Genomic DNA, 23021 nt, shown 5'->3' with positions numbered 1-23021 from the left:
AAAGATAACCATATTCGAACGTGAATGCATGTAATATTTTCTTCTGCTTCATGAATGAACTTTATGGAACAAAGAGTGAACATGAACTATGAAGGATAAAACACAAAAACATTGTTGCAACAATTTTTCTATAAATCAGGTAATTGTTTACGTCATCATTTCATTAGACAACTGTGCCCCACTTAGTGCGTGAGTAACATAATCTAGACCTGCATTTGATCGACACAGACTGGACAGACCCAGGACACTGTACAGCCTTTACAGTATGAATACGCCTAGGGGACACTAGAGGGCAGTGTGTGGCTTGACAGCAGCATTCAGCCGACTGCCTTGGAGCAGGGGGAGTTTATACGAATATTATAAGGAGAAACTTCAGAAATGTTTTGCGGTTTGACAGATTTAATAAAATTTTCTCGGTACAACTTGGTGTCACCAATAGCCCACTGGTTTAGAATTAGCACATACTTAAGCTTCAATGGCACCGTGAAATTTCTAAGCAGTTTTATTCACAGAAGCATTTTATACTTTAGCTACAGGCTACATCCAATATTTTGCCTCCATATGCGCTTCCTTAACTGTACTCCACATGAGGCAGAATATGACTGACAGGGTGAACTCACCACCGCACAATGGCAGAGCTTTTTCTGCACAAAGCCAAAGTGAGGGCCCTTGACAGGAGAGAGTGACCCCAACGTCCAGTGTGATGGCGCTCAGCCTGTGTAGCCGAACTGCCCTTTCAGAAATAGTTGACCTGTGGAGAGATTAACTAGCCTGTCTCCAAATGCCACCCACCTTCCTGCACTGTCCTTTCAAAATGGCTGTCACTGACCAAGAGAGCGGGGAGGAAAAAGGGCCCGTCTATCAGACTGTGGGGGCTCTAGCCAATCAGCCGATCAGCATTAGCAAAGTTGGTGAAGTCACAATCACCATGTTGTAAGATGCTCCCATTTGGGGAAGGCACCAGCGTGTACCAGCATGTACAGCTGTGTGAAAGCAACCAAGTCTAAACGTTTAATATTGAATTAAATGAGCAACAGCAGTTAACGCACACACATGTAGGCACACACACACACACACACACACACAGCACACGCATACTGTAATACTGTTCAAAATACTATTACTTCAGAGACCTGCAACATTTCAGAGAGAAACCATTTAAGATAAACGTAAAACTAATTTCAGAGATAAATGGATAAATGGAATTCTATTTTGGCTCCCTCGCTATGTTCCGAGACGTGTTTACTTTTCGACGCTCACAATATTTGACACATTCGAGTCAAGTGAGCACTAATTGTGGAAATTATTGAACTGCAGCCAGTTGTGATTACTGGCAGGATGTGTGCTCGTTGTATCACTTTCATTATTGGCTTGTTCTTCATCCCCTTCAAGATGGCACTTTAATAAGAGAATTAATTTATGCAGTGACACTTAGCTTCAACAACCATAAAAACAATCTATATCTGCACTGCCGTTCATCCGCCCTCATTATGAACATTTAACGCATTTATCTCAATTGGAACATACCCTTACATAATTCAGTATGAATTAAAATATAGAAAACAATTCATTTCAATAATATCCACTTTAACTTTGACTTTGACTCCATTCAAACCAATTCGCCCCATGTCAATTAATCGCTAAGCGTAACTAATTCTACATCGACTGTAACCTGTATAAATCATTAACCTTGACAATGTTAACTAATGGCATAAGTAGCAATCCACACAATTATTGCCAGGGAGTCATAAAAGTTTAGACTGAGTGCTCTCAACTTATAAAATGCACATAAACTTTTCTACTGTGGGTGAAAGGAATATTTGCATTCACTTTCGCCTAATTTACCCTTCCGAGTATCAATTATTTGTGTAAACATTAGAAAGCTAATATAAAAGGATTGGGTTCTGCCTGAGGAGTGAAACAGTGACCTTCCTCCTGCAATATCATGTTAAATAATCAAACAAATGGAAAACAGCAGAGCCTGACAGGTCCCAATGGGCCAGCCTCTGTTCGAATGTGACTGCAGACACACAGTGAAGCTACAGTTAATGACACTGTCACATACATGTGTAAAGACAGAATATTTTATTCTGAGTGAATTAAAATGTGAGCTGTAACTGAATTGGGTGGGGGGGGGCTGAATATGCAGTCCTGCCCGTTTCTAGTTGTTTCAATGGAGCCATACAGTACATGGGAGCTTATACATCTCCTCTGCATTGGGATATAACAGGCAGTGTTTTTATTACACCAGGCCCGTGGCTTATTCCGAAGGTGTGCTTGTTTCTACGTAACAAACTGCATTATCAAAGGTATAGATTGTTGGTCAATTTCAATCTGCAAAGTTTTAGCTCCAGGAATTTACATCATGTTTTTCTAAAACATACACCTTGAGTATCTTTAATGTTAAATTAATCCACCTTCTCCCTATCCCAAGCACATTTTCTGACCTTTCATGGACCATTCAAAACAAGATGCTAGTTAAAGTAAGTATATTTCATGTTGTCAAGTATTAAATTGAATAAACGCCCAAACAAATCTAGCTCTGGATTCTTTAAAGGCTACAATAAAATAATCGACATTCTGTCTTTCTCAAATTGGTGATAGTTTTCTGGGTGCACTTGGAAGGTAAATCCAAATCCAGAATTTTGATATCCTGACGATAGATTTGGTTTTTCTATACATTTTTTACATTTCATTTAGTCAAGTGCAGGCAGTAACTAAAGTGTTTTAAACAGAAGGAAAGAATGGGGCCCCCAAAATATACACATTTTGGAAGGATGCTTTTGGTTTACATCATATCACTGTCTAAATGACTACACAATGCTTATACATATAGACACAGGGACCACTTCATAAGTGTAAAGGCTGTATGTAAACCTGTACACCAGCTTGTGAAGGCAAATATCTAATCAGGCAATCATGTTGCAGATGCTCAATATATAAAAGCATGCAGACATGGTCAAGAGGTTCAGTTGTTGTTCAGACCAAATATCAGAAGGGAGAAAAAATGTTATCTAAGTGACTTTAATGTGGAATGATTGTTGGTGCCAGATGAGGTTGTTTGAGCGTCACAGAAACTGCAGATCTCCTGGGATTTTCACACACAACAGACTCTAGAGTTTATAGAGAATGGCGGGAAAAACAAAAAAACATCCAGTGAGCAGCAGTTCAGTGGGTGAAATGAGAGAAGTCAGATGAGAACGGTCAGATTGGTTCAAGCTGACAGGAAGGCAACAGTAACTCAAGCACATATCCACAGTGGCATGCAGAAGAGCATCTCTGGACACACAACACATCAAATATTGAAGTGGATGGGCGAAAGCAGCAGAAGAGTCTTATCTACAAGCTTGCTAAATACCTAATAAAGTGGTCACTGGGTGTATATCTCATAGATTTCTTTGTCTGCTACGCACCTGTTTATACAAAAAATGCGTACGTGCTGTATCTTACTGCCCCTGTCCATGAAACTCATTTTCACATCACTATTTTTAGATTGCAATTATAATGTTCATTCAACAATGCTACCTGTATATGGCCCTTGCTGTTGTTAAATGATTTGCTTAATTGTCTGTTGTTGAATGATTTCATGCACGGTGAGTCAATCTGGAGAGGAATCTCAGCTGAAACAATCATGATAATGCTAATGCAAAGAAGATGGCAAAGAAGGAGAAAATAAAAACTAACGAATGTCAAACAAATATTGTTAAATGAGTCCAGCTTGGTCTATTTAGAAAAAAATAAATGGCAAACTAACATTTCATACACTCTCGGAAATAAAGGTACAAGAAGGGCCTAAAAAGGCACAAATGCTTGTTCAGCGCCCTATAGGTACATATAAATGTACCCCTAGGCCGCAATATATAATTAATTTGTACCTTTTTTGGGGGGGAAAAGCACTAATTTGTACCCAAAGTGAGCATTACGGTACTTTCAGGCTACATTTGGGAAATTTGATCCCCGAAGAACAGAAATGTTCCTCCACTGTGTCTCAATCTCAGAGAGTAATGAAAGCACTGGACTGGAGGAGCGGTACATGTACGCTCCATAAACAACAGGCAGACAGTGAGAGGTGGAGGGGAATGAAACGGTAGTGAACCCGATCATAACTTTACTTCTTGAAGTAGACATTATCTTCCTCCCAAAACCAGGTGTAGGTCAGGTTGCCGGGATATGCCTCTGCTTGACAGGTGAAGAGTGCATTCTGGGATATGTTTACGGTTATGTTTTCGGGCGGTGACACAATAAATGGTGGTCCTGTAAGGGGGTTGGGGCGGGGGGTGGGGGGGGGGGGGGGTGGGAGTTGGTAAGAGGAAGATAGACGCAAAAGGGTTTAGTTTCAGGGAAAAACACACTTTCACAAGTCTATAAAAAAATAGAGCTGAGTGACAACTTTTCATCGAGTACACACCCCCTTCGCCAACACTTCTATCAGCGAGCGAGGATGAGCGTGAATCAATAAACCCTACGGGGAATGAAAACTCTATTTCGGCTAGAATCAATTTAAAACAGAAATTTCCTGCGGAGAGAGAGCTAGGGCGTGAAGAGGGGCCGTTCAATAAAGCGGCGCAGAAGTGCGCGGGGCTGCGCGTTTACAACGCCATTCATTACCCGCACCCGGCCTCTCTGCATACGCAGGTAGCCCCGCTCCAAGCCTGCAGCACTCTGACTGTAACACTGTTATAATGATGGATAATGATGTCTGAATAGTGTCCGTTGTAATTCCCTCCGGCGCCTTTCTCCCGATTCTGCAAAGAAAACCAGCAGTATATTTGAACCGCTAAATTAAAAATGTGGAGGGAAAAATATATATTTCTGATGGCACAGCCACTTCATATATATTTAAATGTAAATACAGTCTAGACCTGCCAGGATTGTTAAAGGTGAATACCTGCTTTATGTTTCAAAACCACAACAGCGTTAACAATAGTGAGAAAAAGCAAACGAGTATAAAAATGATCCTTGACAATGACCACAACATTCCTACAACATCTACAGAACTGGTGCATCTCAAAAAATTTGAATATCATGGAAGTTTTGCTTCCATAATTTAATTCAAAAAGTGAAACTTTCATATATTCAAGATTCATTACACATAAAGTGAAATATTTCAAGCCTTTTTTTGTTTTAATCTTGATGATTATGGCTTACAGCTCATGAAAAAAACCTTTTTCAGAAGGTCGACATTTCTGTATTTTAAATCTTGACTGGTCTTATGTAATATTCGAAATTTTTTGAGATACTGGATTTTTGATTTTCATGAGCTGTAAGCCGTAATCATCAAGAAAAATGAACTTTTCCAAGAGATGCATCTGTATAATTCATTAGACTTAAAATATACAGGAGTGTCTTTGCTTTCTTCACAATAACAAGTGAATTAGGGAAGTCATATTTGGTGTTTGCTGAACTTGTCAAACAATGTTTATAAAGAAACAGGTTAAAGTAGGTTTATTTGTCGAGTTAAATCAGTAGAAAAAAATAAGAAAAAGTAGAAAAAAATGTGGGGTTAATCTAGACTGGCGTCTCAGTTAAATATGGTTTGAAATTGAATGGTCTTTTTCTCAGATCGCACAGGCTGGTTGGAGGCTTTAAACTAGGGTTGCCCAACCCTGTTCCTGGAGATCCTGTAGGTTTTCACTCCAGCCCTAACAAAGCACACCTCATTTAACAGCGAGAGATTTCGACAAGCGCCTAATTAGTATCAGGTGTGCCATATTTGTTCAACAGAAAACCTACCATACCTATAGGGTGATAGATCTCCAGGAACGTGATTGGGCAGCCCTGCCCTAAACCAATTAGATGACATCTCTTGAGTGATGCTAAAACAAGGAAAACCCCACCAACTGCACCCCTTCTTTGTGGGTGATTACTGTATGCTCTGCTGGTCTTCTGCTGGTCTTCTGCTGGTTAGACCTGGTTCAAAAAGCATTCATTTTGGATTCAAATACCGTTCTGCATTTGACTACACTTGCCTGGTGTACTGGAGCAATTGAAATGATCCAAAAATAGAGCACGGATAAGTATTAGAATCCAAAGCAAATACTATTTGAACCAGTGTCTGCTGCAGGCACTGTATGTGTCTGATGGTCAGCACCAGCACAGTAGAGGTTGTAGGTAACATCCAGACACTGGAAGCATTCAGCAGGTTCAGCAGGATGAGCTACTGAACAGCCCCATTATAACCTCTATATCCTCAGAAGACTGCCCTGTATTCATGAGTTAGGAAGCAGCCAGATGGCCCAGACCATAGCAGCCAATGCAGGCTGTCAGACATGACACACTGCACTGGGAGAGAATGTTAATGCCAAGGTGCCTAAGATGCAGAGAGAGGCCTCCTCTTCTGCAGGTGTGCTGCAAACCTGGGTCAGATACGTAATTCTTCTGGGTTCAAATACTTTTCCACGTGTATCGGAAGCCATAAAATACTATGAAAAATGTGCAAACCCTTCTGGTCCCCTTGTTTGGCTGCACCAGGCAAGATCAATAGAGCACAGAACGGTATTCGAATCCGAAACGATGATGTATTTGAGCCAGGTATGGCGTGTTGGCTTTGACTTTGGCCTGACCCAGCTGTCCTCCTTGCTGAAGGCAAGATGGGGGATCATCGCTACAGAGTTTAATCAAGCACCCGGGTCCCCCACGCCTTCGGCTAACAATGCATGAAATGGCAGTTCAATATGCAATCTGGGAGGGGGAGGATTGCAGGGATTGGGGTGTGTGTGTGTGAGTGCGAGTGCATGTGTGTGTGTTAGTGTGTGTGTATGTGCTTGAGTGTGTGTGTGTGTGTGTGTGTGTGTGTGTGTGTGTATGTGCGTGGGTGTGTGTCTGTGTGTGTGTGTGTGTCAGTGTGTGTGTGTGTGCGTGGGTGAGTGTGTGTTTGTGTGTGTGTGCATGTGTGTGTGCGTGTGTGTGTGAGCATGTGCATGTGAGTGCATGAATGTGTGTGTGTGTGTGTGTGTGAGTGCATGAGCGTGAGTGTGTGAGTGTGAGTGAGTGTGTGAGTGTGTGTGTTAGTGTGTGTGAATGAGTGTGTGTGTGTGTGTGTATGTATGTGTATGTGTGTATGCGTGCGTGTGTGTGTGTGTTGGGAAGGCATTCCATTGCTCAGAACGCTGAGGAGAGGGAGAGGGAGAGGGAGGGGGACAGATGGGGTGGAGGAGGGGTTGGCGGTGTCTGATCTCCACAGCTGTTAAGAAAAAAAAAAAGTATCCCATCAGCCCACTGAACTTACGCTACGCTCACTCACATAAACCCTTCCCATAGGCCCCACGTACAGGAAGAGGTATCGAGTACAAGCCCCTTATCTCATCTGAGCTCTTTATCAGGGGAAGGGACTGCACTGGAGGCTGGACTGATGTCAGTGCCTGCAGGCTGGGGGTTGGGGCACAGCTACAGGCACTGGTGGATGACGACATGCTGGAGTGGAGGGCAAGAGATGTCCCACCTCCACCTACTCAACTGACAAATGTAATGACCTAGAGAAAACATGAAGTACATTAGCTTCTTTCATTAATGCTGTTAGTTTATCTGCTACATGGTTTAACCCTGGGGTCGGCAACCCTGGTCCAGGAGAGCCGCAGGGTGTGCTTGTTTTCGTTGTTACTCAGCACTTCATTGATCAATGAAAGCAGTTAATTACACAGTTAATTCACCTCACCTTGTTCGTTGGGTCTGTATCAGTTGCTGATTTTAAGGTGAAAACTAAAACCAGCACAACCTGCGGCTCTCCAGGACTAGGGTTAAACCACTGGTGAATATGGCCAGGTATGTCAACATCTGACACTCTTTGTAATGGTTCCTATATACAAATAATTTCCTGGCTAGACCTGGGTCAAATACGTAATTGTTTTGGATTCAAATACTTTTCTGTGCATGTTTGTTCAATTGCCTGGTGCAATTGAGCCAACCTAGAGGACCAGAATGTGAGGTTTGCACTTTTTGAGAGTGTTGTATATGTTCCAACACCAGACAAGTTCAGTAAAGCATAGAAGAGTATTTGAATCCAAAATAATTACATATTTGACCCAGGCCTGCCGCTGACACGTTCCCTCTCATTAAAATAACGTACATTTGAGGCGGGGCGGGAGGGCAGGAAGGGGGAGGGGAGGGATTTGAGTAAAAACACGGACGGACTTTACCTTGAATGAGCAGGCGTGTTTGTGTGGACGGACGTTACCTTGAACGAGCAGGCGTGTTGTGTGGGCGGACGTTACCTTGAACGAGCAGGCGTGTTGTGTGGACGGCCTCTCCCTGGATGCTGTGGGCTCGGCAGGTGTACGCCCCCCGGTCCTCCCGGCGGACCGACCGCACCGTCACGCTTCCGTCGCTGACCTGTGAGCGGGGGAGAGGACCGGCGACATCACCCAGGAGGACCAAACCCGCGCCCGCTACAGTCTTTATGGATGTAGGACTTCTTCTGCATTACATTGTTATTGATATAGAATTGAAAGGCTGGAAGGAGTAATGCGTTTTCTGTGGAAAGAAAGGAGCTAACAGACCTGCATCAGGCGAGTGTATACATATCGGTTTTTGTAAGGGCATTGTGTGTTCGTGTATGTGGTTTTGTATGTGCTTGTGTATGCGGTTGTGTGTATGCTTGTGTATGTGGTTGTGTGTATGTTTGTGTATGCGGTTGTGTGTGTGTTTGTGTATGTGGTTGTGTGTATGCTTGTGTATGTGGTTGTGTGTATGCTTGTGTATGTGGTTGTGTGTGCGCTTGTGTATGTGTTTGTGTGTGTGCTTGTGTATGTGTTTGTGTGTGTTCACAAACCCTAAACATTGGGGAATGTTTGCAGCTTAGGCATACCTGCGAATGCCTGTGTAATAGCATATTTTCTCAAAATGTTTCTTTACATTTCCATGTCCAAGTCTAGGAGGTTTGTGCGAGACTGTTGGAAAATGTTTGTATAGAGCTGTTAAAATGCTTAAGCCTACGAAACCCTTATCTGAACCTCAGCCAATCAAACTCAAGGAGACAGTCCTATCCATCACAGCCAATCACAATCTAAAGGGCGGGGGAGGCGCTCACAACTGACACCTGGCAGAGCTCAAGAAGCACAAGGTCAGCTCGAGCGTCCATCTCACGAGCCCTTCACAATTTGGGCATATGGCCCGGGATCACACCTGTGAACCCAATCTGCCAATGCGCAGGGAGGCTCTGGAGCCTGCCAGGCCTTCCTCTCTCACGACCATCATTAATACTCCTCCAACGGCAAGTCTGGACGTCTCCGCTCTCCACGATAAAAACAAACGCGTGGACACATCACTCAGTTCACAATGTCCACCCATTTATTTCGCATTTTGAAATCATTCATCAACCATCATTGTCATCCTGGCCCGAATGAATCCCCCCTCCCTAGGAGAGGCTATTGGTGACTACCCAACTAACACACACTGTTCTCACAATGTTCTGTTGATGCTATAGCATTGTCATTACATGGCAGCAACATTGCAAGAACGTCTTGTGTTGGGTCACCCAACAGGGCTGCCAGCCCAGCCCAGAACCTGAAACCGTGAACAGAATGAGCTGCACAGCAGCCCCATAAAAACAAAGTACTTCCAAAAACAAAATAACTAATCGCAAGTGCAAGCCAGTCTCATTGTTGCAGTGCCCTCTGTCAGTTCTGGAGGTGCTCTCTTTGCAACGCAAAATCCAATTATGCTCCGGTCTGCAGGGTTACTGGCCACTGCACCCAAAAGGGCACGCGTCACCAGTCAGAACAAGCAGAACAAGGCACATGACAGCCCCATCAATACATGACCTCAACAGGGCCGCCTTCACCATTTCTCCAAAGACCGCACTGCTACGGCACGTGAAAAACCAAGCTCTCAAACCGAGCCTGTACCGAATGCGCCCCGTTCCAGACACCTCAGACACGAGCACGCGTTGTTGCGTCTCAGATTGATAGCTGTACGCCACGCCTTGCCACAGCCATTCCTGCAGGGAGTGTGCTGTAAGCACAGCGCTGAAAACAGCCGTAGTTAAAGTCTATTCACAAGCGGCGTTGTTTCTGCTAAGTCAGGAGCTGTTAGCATTCTCATTCTGCTCCATCTGAGAGCAGATTTTGACAGGTTTTTTTTTACTGCTATGGTTATTATTTTCTTTATCAGAGACAGAGTGGCATGTTGCAGGTCAGCAGGTTGGTTTATTCTCAACTTTTTATTTTGACCTCCTGCCAGAAGGAATATAGGCCACTGGCAGTAAACCATCACTCACTTAATGCCTTCTGTTACCGCCATTACAGCGCCACAAAGAAAGCAACGAATCACCACTGCACATAAAGGGCTCAAGACTTCTCTCCCGCAGCGTGACACCGTTATTAAATATGAAGCATCACTCCCCATGTATAAATCACTTAACGACCTCGCTCTGTACTCCCCCCACCACTATACTGAAAGACAGCATTTCAGGTAAGCAGCTCAAATGCTGGCTGGTTCATTATTTCTGTAAGAAAGAAAATCCCAGCTCTCAGGAAGGACAGAACAAAACGGTACTGAAATCCATTTTCAAGTTCACTGAGGTTTCTGAATCTCCTGTTGTACGATCCGTTGAACCCTATCAACTTTTCCCCCTCGTGGTTTAATTGTCGACGTCCCAAATTATTGTTGTGCTCTTATTTATATAATACAAAAAACAGTGATGCAATAAAACTGCAAAACGGCAATGCCATATTGTTAAAAAGAGTCTCAGAGAGGCTAGTGAGAAGTTAGCTCACTTTTATTGCACGTCCGGCCAACATGTTACTGGTTTGGTAGAAATATACATTTGTTTCGCAAATTATTTGATACAGACATATTTACGGAACCAAATATCCCACCTGGTTATGAAGCTACGACTGTTTTCTATCTAACATTGAAGTTTATTTAATAACCCTTTCAGCCATTTTAATATACTACACCTAAGCGACTGTAGCTAAGTGAATGTCGACTTGAACTACTTCTGATTGTTGCGTAAATGCATTGCTAGGTCATTTCAGTACCAAACTAATGTAAAACACGGTAAGCTTCTTGTACTGGGTTCCCTACCCTGCAAGGTATAATGTGTCATATTCAGGTGATGGACACTAATCTTTCACCACAGGGATGGGCTACATCACTGTAAAACTAAGTTTTTAGCTTATCCTGGGGGTATTTATCTGGCTGTTGTGCATACATTTCATAGGATATGTCAACATCAGAGGACAGTTATTTTTAGCGTCCGTGTGGGTTGACAAATCATTTAACAAAATCTTAGCTTGTCTGGCGTCTTGGGACCTATGAAATACTCTCCAAAAAGTGCAAACCCCGCCTTCTGGTCCTCTTGGTTGGCTCAATTGCACCAGGCTAGATCAATCGAAAACTAACAGAAAGGTATGAATGCAAAACAGTCACGTATTTGACCCAGGCCAGGCAATAGATTTGTCATACTTTGTATTTCTCTCGCAGATGCCAAAAGTAATCAGTGGCCATGTACTGAGACAGACACAGAAAAGCAAAGATAGTATATACTGTATGTCACACAGGGATAAGGAGGGGGAGAACATCACACCGGTGAATAATTCATACGTCCAGGCAAATTATGGAGACTGAGGACAGAGAGAATGGGATTTCAATAATAAATAATTCACCCGCCCATTCATATTATGCAAGTGGCTGAATAAAAAAAAAGGGGGGGGGGGATTTGACAGATAAATATTTAACCGATCCAGCATCCTCTCTGTGCTATAACTCACAACAGCCGGGACACAAAAATAAATAAATAAATCGGGTGACAGGATGCCCGTTCCCGTTTCATTTTATATTTAAAAATGATGTGACATTATGTTAAAATATTGATAAATACGTAAAATACACGTTTTTACGGCCATTCGATATCTACATACGGTTCAGGATCGGAGTGTTATGTTCCATTTGTAAGTGTGTGGTGAAATCATTAATGGCGGTGAGATGTGAGGTGCAGTATGTAGGATGGCAGACTGAAGCCCCAAACGAGACCCCCAGTGTAGTCAGGGTTCGACCCTCGGCCATGACGCCTCGTCTCCTTTCATCCCTTCTTTATCTGTTAACCCCAGAGCCCTTGCCTGTCAGGTTCTGTGTTTTTTCCCTGTCTGAGTTGTTAGCGTTTTCCATGTATTGTTACCCTCTATGCTTTCTGTAGTCTGTCTGTCTACCTGTTCATTAACTTAATTCATTCGTGACTCTCCTCAACAAAATAAAGACTCTGAACGAACCCTCTGCCTTCTGGATTACTGCGATTGGGTTCGCTTGTTCTATGGACCTGATATTGCCTTGAGTCTTCTTAAAAACGTGTGCTTGTGCACATACACACAAAGCACACCAAATAGTGTTTGTTACGGATTCAAATACTTTCTGCATTTGACCAAGCTTGCCTGGTGCATTGGAATAAGGGAAATTACGGCAAAAGTGTAAACCCTGCCCTGCTCCTCCTTGCAGGCTGAAATGCCCCAGGCAAAATCAATAGAGCACAGAAAAGTATTAGAATCCAAAACAAGTACTATTTTCATAAAACATAATGACACCATGATTACATTTCTCAAACAATTTTCCAAGCATGTTGTTGTGGTCCTATTTTTGTGCGTTGTTATTTGTTAGAGCGCTAATCCAAGCACAGATGCTACCTCAATCCCTGTCGTTACGGAATACTTTTAGAAACCCACCATGTTTATATTTGTGAAGATTACACAGACGATGAGCAGTCTGTATTCCTGAGATAAGAATTTAGCCGGTTTCTTATTTTGTTCTAAACCGCAGCTTAATGTATAAAACGGCCCCAGAAGAGACACATACACTACAGAAGGCTAATGTTGTGCACGTAGCACAAATAAGCGATTTTTCACCACAGGCAAAGACTAAGACACTACCCTGGCATCGACAGAATTACCATGTACACCCTCCCATTCTCATTAAAAACTGATAAATTATTTGGAAGGGATTTCACATTAATAACAACCACATTCATTTTTTCCCCCTCCAAGTGAAGCACCATGATGTTCCTACAAGAAGTCACTGGTACCCAGGAAAGGCTAATATAGCATTCATGAATTAATTAAGCTTTAAGAAAAATAGTGCAAAGAAATGGCTGATTTCTTTCCTCCTATACCAGATCACAGGGGAGTTCCGTAAGTGAATTTTGTGAATGACTACACGCCATTTCTAGATTCTAAGAGCGATCCACGTACATAATTACTTAATTCATCCTCATAATTAGTTAATAGTAATTAGGGGACTATACTACAGGGGAACATTCTCAATTAAATAATTAAGATGAAAAGGAAATTTGCATAATACTCTGGTCCTTCCATAAGACATAGTTACTGGTGAGTATCAATTAAAGGCCACATTTCATATCCGCATTTTTAAAGCATGTAGCCTTTTATGGCCCAGAAACACTTTGCATATTTTGGAAAGCAATATGATTTGTTGTTGAGTGCCTGGGTCCACAGGTTCAGTGAACACTGCATTAGGAACACCTGTACACCAACTTATTCATGCGATTATCGAATCAGCCAATTCTGTGTTTCGGTTAAGATCGGACACCCCTGCCCTACTGCATGGATTTGGCCTGTGGGAAGAATCCGGAATATCCAGCGCACGCCTACACAGACACGAGGAGAACACGCAACTCCACAATAAGAGGCCTTCGGTAAGGATTCAAACTCGAGACTCGAACTACAATTTACTGCAAATATGTACCGACTTCTTAAGTGTTTCTGCAACTTAAATGACATTTTATTGGTAAATACGTGGCTGTACTGAGCGTGTAGGCGGCAGAGAACTGAAACCCCGAAAAACATTTCATGTTCGGTCGCTCGCTTTCTCTCACAACTCTATTTTCACTCTATTTTTCGATGCAATTAAATGAAATCAATTTGAAACATGCCACTATGTCTTCACCCGCCATCATACGACTATTTCAGTTAATTACAATCATGTTGAAGTATGACATGGAGGTAAGACACCGTTTTCTATTATGAAATATGACTATTTATTAAATTAACAAACCGCCGTGAGAGACATCAAGAGAGTGAAGAAAACGACTCTATTAACATCATAATACGAGTTATTTGCCATAAACCGTGAACTAATATATAATATATAATACCCCATATTGTCTGCGAACAATGTATCATTATCATCCAATGTTAGATTTCAAAATAGACATAATCATGTGGAAATGTATCACATAATTCAGTGGCATGTCTATACATTTAGACATACTCCGTTTGATGAAAAATCCTCCGTTGATGCAGGGCACCTAGCTGAATGCTGACATTCACGTTGAGCGTAGTGTTCACGGTCGGGGGACAGGTTTACACGCTAACGCGTCAGGCGAGCGACGCCGGCCGGGTTTCCGAAGCCACGCCGCCTTCGACCTTCCGATGGGCCGTCGCGGGATCAGGCGTGACAGGATGAGAGGTGAGGGTTGGGGGGAGGAGGGGTGGGGTGGCGGTGGGGGTGGGGGGGACTGCAGCTGGCTGTCACTTCCTGTTCCTCTCAGATCACGGCTGGCGAGCGGTGCACGGAGCCGGGGAAATGTCACTCACCGCCCCGCATACAAATGTTCCCCGCGACCGGCAGCACTCCCGACGTTTACGACCGGGAAAAACCCGCCGGGAAAACGCTGGAAAGGCGAGGGGAGGGGGGGAGGGGTGGGGGGTCAATCTTCCACGGTTCAAAGGCTTTTGTGATCGATGTGGCACTAGACTGGAGAGGATACATGAAACAGCGGCACGGAGGGGGGGTGAGTTAAATGCGCCACGCTAGTTCTTCGCTGACACATCTCTCAGGTGTGCGGAGACAGGAGATCCTTCCGGAAGCCCAGACTGACTGTACCTTCAATCGCAGCACAAAGCAAACCATTTTTTTCCCCACCTCTCGCAGTCCCGTTGGGGAGGGAAAAAAAACAACCTACGAGTGGGAACCCACGCATCGCTCCTTTTCACAAAGTCAATACCGCAAATATGCTGTATTTTCATCTGTCAGCCTTATGGAGTGTAAAACTGCTCACAGTAAGGGTTCACATGAGGGAGAGCTGTGGGACTTCTAAAACAATCTACCATGCAGCCTAAAGTGATTTTTTATAGCTTGTATTACATGGTGTGTTATTTAACATCAAGGCATTCAAATATGTGCTGTTGACTGAGAAGTTTAATGGTGCGTTAAACTACTACGTTTGCGGACGTTCGTACAGTAAGTTTTGAGGCTAAGCATACGGATTACATTTAAACGCATGAATTACCCCTAAGCTTTGAATTACCTCAGTCATTGCACTACGAGTACAATACCTATGATCAAATTAGTTTTCCCTTTTTTTCTTGCAGAAAGACAACATACATACATATGTATACTATGAAATGAATCATTCCCAGTCTACATCAAACCTCATTAGGATTCCGCCACCCTTATGATTCCTCCTAGACATTATCCCACCACTCCAGTCCTCTCTCAGTAACTGCAAGGGGAGCTAAGTCAGCAGCACCAAATTTTCGACTTTCAGCTAGGTGATTTCGCTTGCCTTGCCGTTAAGTAAACTTCATCCCATGTGGAAACTGGCACGTGCCCGGTTGCTATGCCAGCTAAACCATCACTGTACTTTCCTGAGAAACACAAGAAAATGGCAAAACAAAATGGCAGCCACTTTCCATGCAGCAAACAGGAATCCAGATTGTGGGTGTCAACGATGGAAGCATCCGCACACCACCCCATGGTCGCATACTCCCAAGAGCCCAATAATCTGAACCAGCACCGCTTACATGGAAGGATCTGAATGAGAAGATATCACCATGAAGACTAGCCCTTCAATACAAGAGATATCTACAGTATATCATGTTTGGTATATGTTAACACCAGGAAGATACAATTATGTATGTCCAAATGATACCCAAAATTTTGATACAAAACAAATCTGTAAACCAAAAACTAGAAATGCAGAAATGCAAATTCATACAAGAGGCCTTGAGGATGGAGCATTGACCACACTTCCTTACTAGCACCCACACAGGAAGTGGGATCTGTCTTCTTAAAGCAACAGAAATTTAACAGGCCCCGTAATCACCCCATCAACGCAAAGAGCATGTTAGAAAAAGAAATGAACGGTTCCCTACCTTGTATTTTTCGCTGTCCACCAGCGTCCCTCCTTCCCTGAGCCAGCTGACTACAGGCTTGGGGTTCCCAAAGGCAGTGCAGCTCAGGGTGATGCTGCCCCCTTCCTTCGCCTCCACGTACTGCGGGGGGGTGTCCGTGAAGGTGGGAGGGGCTATGGGAGGGGGGAAATAAAATGTAAAAAACAAGTCAGAAGACAACTTTCATCCGTTTGTGGTGAGTGAGTACATACAAGATATCCGCATGATATCCCAGGAAAGCTGAGAAAAAAAGAATGATATACAGTATATAGAGCACTGTATGAAATCATATAAATTGAATTTCTCTCTCTCACACAAACACACACAATATATGATCATATGATATATGATGACATATTCGGTAACCTTGCCATAATGCTAACACTGTCATAACAGCTGTCACAAGATGGCATTACAGATGATGTCAGTTGATGTCAAAGGATCTAAACCTGTCATACTTTTATCGGTGAATGTTATGACAGATGTTACTATCATAAAATTACAGATAAAAGTATGGCAGTTTTATGTAATTTGACATAACCTGGCATCATCTGTAATGCCAGCTTGGCTTATGGTGAGGGGTTGACGTAAAGTGTTGCCGGATATTCTGAGAAGATCTTAACTGCACAACTCAAGAATAAAAAATATTAATATCTGTATGCGATTTCTACCCATGTGGCAAATGTGCTTAGAATAGTCTTATTGGCCAATAATCTTAAAAATAGTGATCTTCCCCACACCCCCTATTTTACCATTCAACTAGTAACTGTTCCATTTCAGAGTAATGGCTGAAGAACCGCACTGGGAGCAGCAATACCAGTTTGCTATCCCAGTTGTGGCGCTGCTCTAATACCCTTGAGCAAAGCAAAGTGTCTGCTATGCAAGCAAATAAATGGAGTGATAACCCATCAATGTGAAAGCCTTATGGTGTCTTAAAGAGCCCAGAACATTACCACTAAAGTGTTTTTAACAGCCTCCAACTGTGTCTTCTGTTCCGCCAGACGACGGCATATGTGTGTGTGTGTGTGTGTGTGTGTGTGTGAGTGTGTGTGTGTGTGTGTGTGTGTGTGTAGGTGATTGTATGTGTGGGCGGGCATGTGTGTGTGCGCATACGTATGCGTGTGTCAACCGACATTAAAAATTGCCCACACCCTATACATTTCATCATTAATTGAATGAATTGTGTGGTACATTGTTTTGTGGAACAGACATCCACCAGTACATCAATTAGCATGGGTCAGCCTGTAGTGGCTGAGGACCTGGAAGGTTGATGGTTCAAGCCCCGTTGTAGCCATGATAAGATCTGCACAGCTGTTGGACCCTTGAGCAAGACCCTGAACCCCACATTACTCCCCAGGCACGGTACTGTTGCACTGTGCTCCTAAGTAACTAGGATGGGTCAAATGCAGAGGACAAATTACCCCACAGGGTTCTGTAAAGTACATCTCCCTCTTCTTCTTCTCTCTTGTGAGGTTTGTGACAACAGTCAAAACCATGTCTACATGGCTGGGGACATGTGTGCCCACTATAAACAATGTGTACGTGTCTTTGTATCTGTGTGCATGAATAATCTTTCTTCCATATCAAGGTTTTTGCGGACCCCTCTTCCGTTGGAACAATGGTAGGGTCCCAGCCCAATCTATTCCACCGGTCAAGCCCAAGACTCCACCCATCACATACGTATGAAGAACTCCTTGAGCCCTGGACAGGTTTCGTTTTCCCACACACTCAGTCCTTCTCCCCTTCCTCAACTGCATTCCTTTTGTTTCCATGGAGGCAGGTCCTCCAGAATGTGAAGCAATCATGCTTTTAAACCACCTGCCATTAAAAAATAAGAGCGCTAATGCTTTTCACCGGTTTCCTGTTGTTTCTTGTTGCGTCTTCCGAGGAGCGAAGACGAGTGCTGAAAGCATCGAAAGTGTAATTTCTCGATGTCGCTCAGTGTTTCATTTACATGGCAAAGATATGGAAATGTACCAGCGACTGTAGGAGCGAATCCCTTGGGGAAACTCTGAAATTTCGTGGGTGTATGGAAGGCCCTTAATGCTTGGCTTTATTACACTGTCATAAACCTTTTAAGAACTTTTTGATAGCAATAAAGTTGAAGTACAGTTGAAGTTCTGCCCAGAGTAATCTGTTGCCTTGGTTGGTTTAATAGAAACAATTTAAAAATGTTTTAATTTTATGTAAGAAAATGAAACTGTTTACAACATATCGATGTATTCCAATACGAGATCTCAGCTGTTAAAATTTTCCTTTTTTTGGGGGAGTGGGGGCGGGGCAGATTAGGTTAAAAGATTAAACAATGTTACTGTTAAATGTATTGTTTATTCATAACTTATTGCTTTTTATTCGTTTTGACATTTATAGACATTCCCTGGAATTTATTTCTCAGCAAAAATATGTGCCCAGGATAGCCACAAAGGAGGAAACTACATCATGATTTAAAGCCCGCACACCTCTTCTTAAAACCAATTGAATTCAAATGAAATCTTCTAGTGCCTTCTTTGAGTGGGGAATTTACAGAGAAATGTGATTATCCGCCCTGACGTGGAAAAATTTCCATTTGCATTTATGAACCCACCAAAGGCCACATCCCCCCATCCTGCTGAATAACAGCATTAACATAATCACCTCTCACGTCTTTATTTCCATATTTCCATCTTTCACAGCTGCTTCTACATCAGCTAAAAACAATACAATGGAGTCACTAATTATGTATTACACGTCCAGCCTGGCTGAATGAGAGTCAGATTCTCAATAAGCTTTTGTTCACTACAGGAGGCTGTGAAATGCAAAAAGATAATACTTTAGAGTGAAGCAGAAACCTGCTGTATACCTACAGACTGGTCCGTAAGTATTTCCACACAAATTTAAAGGGAATTTCTACTTGGTTCACTCCATATGGATACCCTCAAATAGCCCTTTAAAATTGTGTCACTGTCCAAATACTTATGGACCTCAGTGTAGATTGAGTCACAATAGTGTGTGACACCTACCAGCTAACTTGATGAACTGATAACTATGCCAGCTCCCCTGATTACCTTCATGTGTGACAAATACTAAATTGGCAATGATCGAGCCAAACCGTGAACCACTTCTTTTTCATTTCATGTTCCTCCCGAATTTACGTTTGAACGTGATTTATTTAAAATGCTAGGCCCACCTGCGCTCCCCGGGTAGGGTACTTCCTTTTAGCCCTGTTTTGCAAGTGAGCTAGTGATATAAGGTGTGTTATAATATAAGGGCTTCATCACTGTGTCAGACTGGCAGGGTTGAGGCTCACAATGGTCACTGCAAAGCTTGGCAATTGATGCCACTGCATCTGACAAACAGCTTCCCCAAAGAGTGTGTCCCCCACACGCGTTTCTGTGGCGGGAACTTCCATCAGATCATTTCAGTGCTTCCTCCAGCTGGCCTGGACTGGACGTATTGTGACATTGCTACATTTCAAATATCAGAACGTAACACGGCTTTCACATTTAAAAATGAATAAAACAACCACTATACATTACAGTCAATGGGGTCTTCTCCTTAATCCCGCCCCCCTCATCCTCCTGTTGTACACAATATCTCAACACATTTACAGCCATGTTGGTAAAGGAATCAAAATGGAGTCCTAACCACACCCGGTGAAGCATGTGGCGGGAAGAGAAGACTGCAGAGCACTGAGGCTCCACAGGTCCACAGCTGGGCATGCTACAGGGACTTCAGCGACAAGAGCTGGAGATACCCCATGAGCTGGGCATGCTACAGGGACTTCAGCGACAAGAGCTGGAGATACCCCATGAGCTGGGCATGCTACAGGGACTTCAGCGACAAGAGCTGGAGATACCCCATGAGCTGGGCATGCTACAGGGACATCAGCGACAAGAGCTGGAGATACCCCATGAGCTGGGCATGCTACAGGGACTTCAGCGACAAGAGCTGGAGATACCCCATGAGCTGGGCATGCTACAGGGACATCAGCGACAAGAGCTGGAGATACCCCATGAGCTGGGCATGCTACAGGGACATCGGCGACAAGAGCTGGAGATACCCCATGAGCTGGGCATGCTACAGGGACATCGGCGACAAGAGCTGGAGATACCCCATGAGCTGGGCATGCTACAGGGACTTCAGCGACAAGAGCTGGAGATACCCCATGAGCTGGGCATGCTACAGGGACATCAGCGACAAGAGCTGGAGATACCCCATGAGCTGGGCATGCTACAGGGACTTCAGCGACAAGAGCTGGAGATACCCCATGAGCTGGGCATGCTACAGGGACTTCAGCGACAAGAGCTGGAGATACCCCATGAGCTGGGCATGCTACAGGGACATCAGCGACAAGAGCTGGAGATACCCCATGAGCTGGGCATGCTACAGGGACTTCAGCGACAAGAGCTGGAGATACCCCATGAGCTGGGCATGCTACAGGGACATCAGCGACAAGAGCTGGAGATACCCCATGAGCTGGGCATGCTACAGGGACATCAGCGACAAGAGCTGGAGATACCCCATGAGCTGGGCATGCTACAGGGACATCGGCGACAAGAGCTGGAGATACCCCATGAGCTGGGCATGCTACAGGGACTTCAGCGACAAGAGCTGGAGATACCCCATGAGCTGGGCATGCTACAGGGACATCAGCGACAAGAGCTGGAGATACCCCATGAGCTGGGCATGCTACAGGGACTTCAGCGACAAGAGCTGGAGATACCCCATGAGCTGGGCATGCTACAGGGACTTCAGCGACAAGAGCTGGAGATACCCCATGAGCTGGGCATGCTACAGGGACATCAGCGACAAGAGCTGCAGATACCCCATGAGCTGGGCATGCTACAGGGACATCAGCGACAAGCAGGGGAAATCTTCCAAGAGCTGGGAACACTGCAATTCTGAGATTCTGGTGCTTCGAATGTGTTGAAAGCATCTAGACGAACAGTATGAGGTCTACACTTTCACACTGCATATTTGTGGCCTTGGGCTGAGTGTTTGTTGGAATTGTTGATTATGTTGTCCCTCCATGTCCAGTATTGTGTTTATTATGTTTAAAAACTTGACAAGAAATCAAATGTGCTTGGCTGACTGACTCAAAAATAGACTGAGTGGGATTTTCATGCACAACAGTTTCTAAAGTTTACTGCACAGAGAATGATGCTAAAAACAAAACAAAAAACATACACTGAGCAGCAGTTCTGTAGGCGGAAATGCCTTGTTAATGTGAGAGGTCAGAGGAAAATGGCCAAACTGGTTCAAGCTGACAAGAACTAAAATAACCACTCTTTACAACAGTGGTATGCAGAAGAACATCTTTGCACACACAACACACTGAACTTTGAAGTGGATGGGCTACAGCAGCAGAAGACCGATAAGTCTAATGAAATGAATGTACATGAATAAGAAGCCAGCTTTGAGGACGTTTCCATTAGAATAATGGTGTGTGTACGTGTGCGTACGTGCGTTTGTGAATACTGTATAAACACTTATTTTGCTATTTTATAAAATGGATAGCATGATTGATCGGGTTTGGTTTCAAAATCTTTTCCATTTAAGACTGAAATGGAAAGAGAGCAAAAACACACGGCGATAAGGCATTCTGCGAGATTGCTCTCCGCGATTTCACCAGCCGACGGCGGCTCGCTCGGCTCGCCAGATTCAGCGCAGACACTCTCACGTGCCCTCGCTCGGGGAAACAGAGGATACGCTGCAAATAGCGAAACACACCCTCGTCCTACATTTTAGTCTTTCGGTTCCAACCGCTGTCTCAGAGTGAGTTCAGGATCTGAGCCAGAGAAATAGCACAACCCCCTAATCCTCTCCTTAGAAGCACCATCGTCAGATGCAAACAGACTTTGACTTTTGATGTTAACGAAACATCTAGATAAAATAACTTAAAACCAGAAAAAAAGACCAAGTCCCTTCACCCACAACACTTGAGTCACATACGCACATACACACACACCACCACCACCTCATACAACAGCCAAAACTGAAAAAACAAAGACAAAAACTGCACACAAATCCGAAAAAGAAACATTTCAAAACAAATTTCTCAAACCATCCACCCCGATAACATAGTCAGACCGATGCAAATACACGGTTTGGAATGAGCTGAGAGTTTGAGCTTCCCTGGTGCATTTCTTTCATCTCCAAACTCACTGCACCCCCCCCCCCTAGTTTTCCCTCCATCCCTTCCTCCCTTCACCGCCTACTCTTCTCTCGCTCTCTTTCTGTCTTTCATAGACTGTCAGTTCTACAACTGTCCCTAAGAGGATGCTGGCCTTGCCCGTACGAGCAGATTTCCGGGAGAAAAACAACAACATAGAGTACGTTTCAGCAGCCTCTCTGTAGGAGCAAGGACACTGACGTACTGTACTCGGCAACAAAGGGCCGAACGTTATGTTTCAGTCAACTCCATTTCACAGTGTTTGCTACGTATATGAAACTAGCCAAATGTTTTGCAATGAAATACATACTGACGATTGTTTGTCAAAGTAACAACTGAACCTTTGCTGTGTTTTATTGGAATTTCCCCACTGCTACCCCCCCCAATCCACCCAGTTAATGGAAGTGGGTGGCAGAGGTTTCCTCAGTCACACCAGAGACCCCCTCCCAATCCGGCACCTGCAGAGGCACCCTCCGGCACCTGCTGACCGTGGCCCCGGGGCAGGCTCCGGGCCGGGGAGGGCCGAGGCGGCAGATGAAAGGGCCGTGTGTGTGGGGACACAGACTGCCTTTTTAGGGGATCACGGGGCCAGGCTGAAACCACGGAGCACCTGCGTATCCAGCAATGAGGGCCTTTGATGCAGCTGATCATAGTGTGTGTCGGCGTCTCAATACTCAATGCTCTCTATACTCACGCTGGCTCAATGCTCCCTGCCTAACTTCCGACTCTGGGCCACAGCTAGCTGGCTGTCA

The 23021-nt window shown here is 44.1% G+C and overlaps 1 protein-coding gene across 1 annotated transcript in view; it reads right to left on the bottom strand.

Moving 5' to 3' along the window:
• The window catches only part of igsf9ba (immunoglobulin superfamily, member 9Ba), a 122683-nt gene that overhangs the window by 45742 nt on the left and 53920 nt on the right, over positions 1-23021 (bottom strand). Inside the window, exons 4-6 of the mRNA XM_061218032.1 lie at positions 16101-16252; positions 8211-8328; positions 4113-4254 (exon numbers count right to left, since the gene is read on the bottom strand). Coding sequence (XP_061074016.1) covers positions 4113-4254; positions 8211-8328; positions 16101-16252 — 412 coding nt within the window. The remainder of the gene's footprint in view (positions 1-4112; positions 4255-8210; positions 8329-16100; positions 16253-23021) is intronic.

This window comes from Conger conger, chromosome 13 (genome assembly GCF_963514075.1).
Source record: "Conger conger chromosome 13, fConCon1.1, whole genome shotgun sequence".
In the NCBI taxonomy this organism is placed as follows: Eukaryota; Metazoa; Chordata; class Actinopteri; order Anguilliformes; family Congridae; genus Conger; species Conger conger.
The sequence above is the reverse complement of the archived record's forward strand: the minus strand, read 5'-3'. Positions and strand labels throughout refer to the sequence as shown.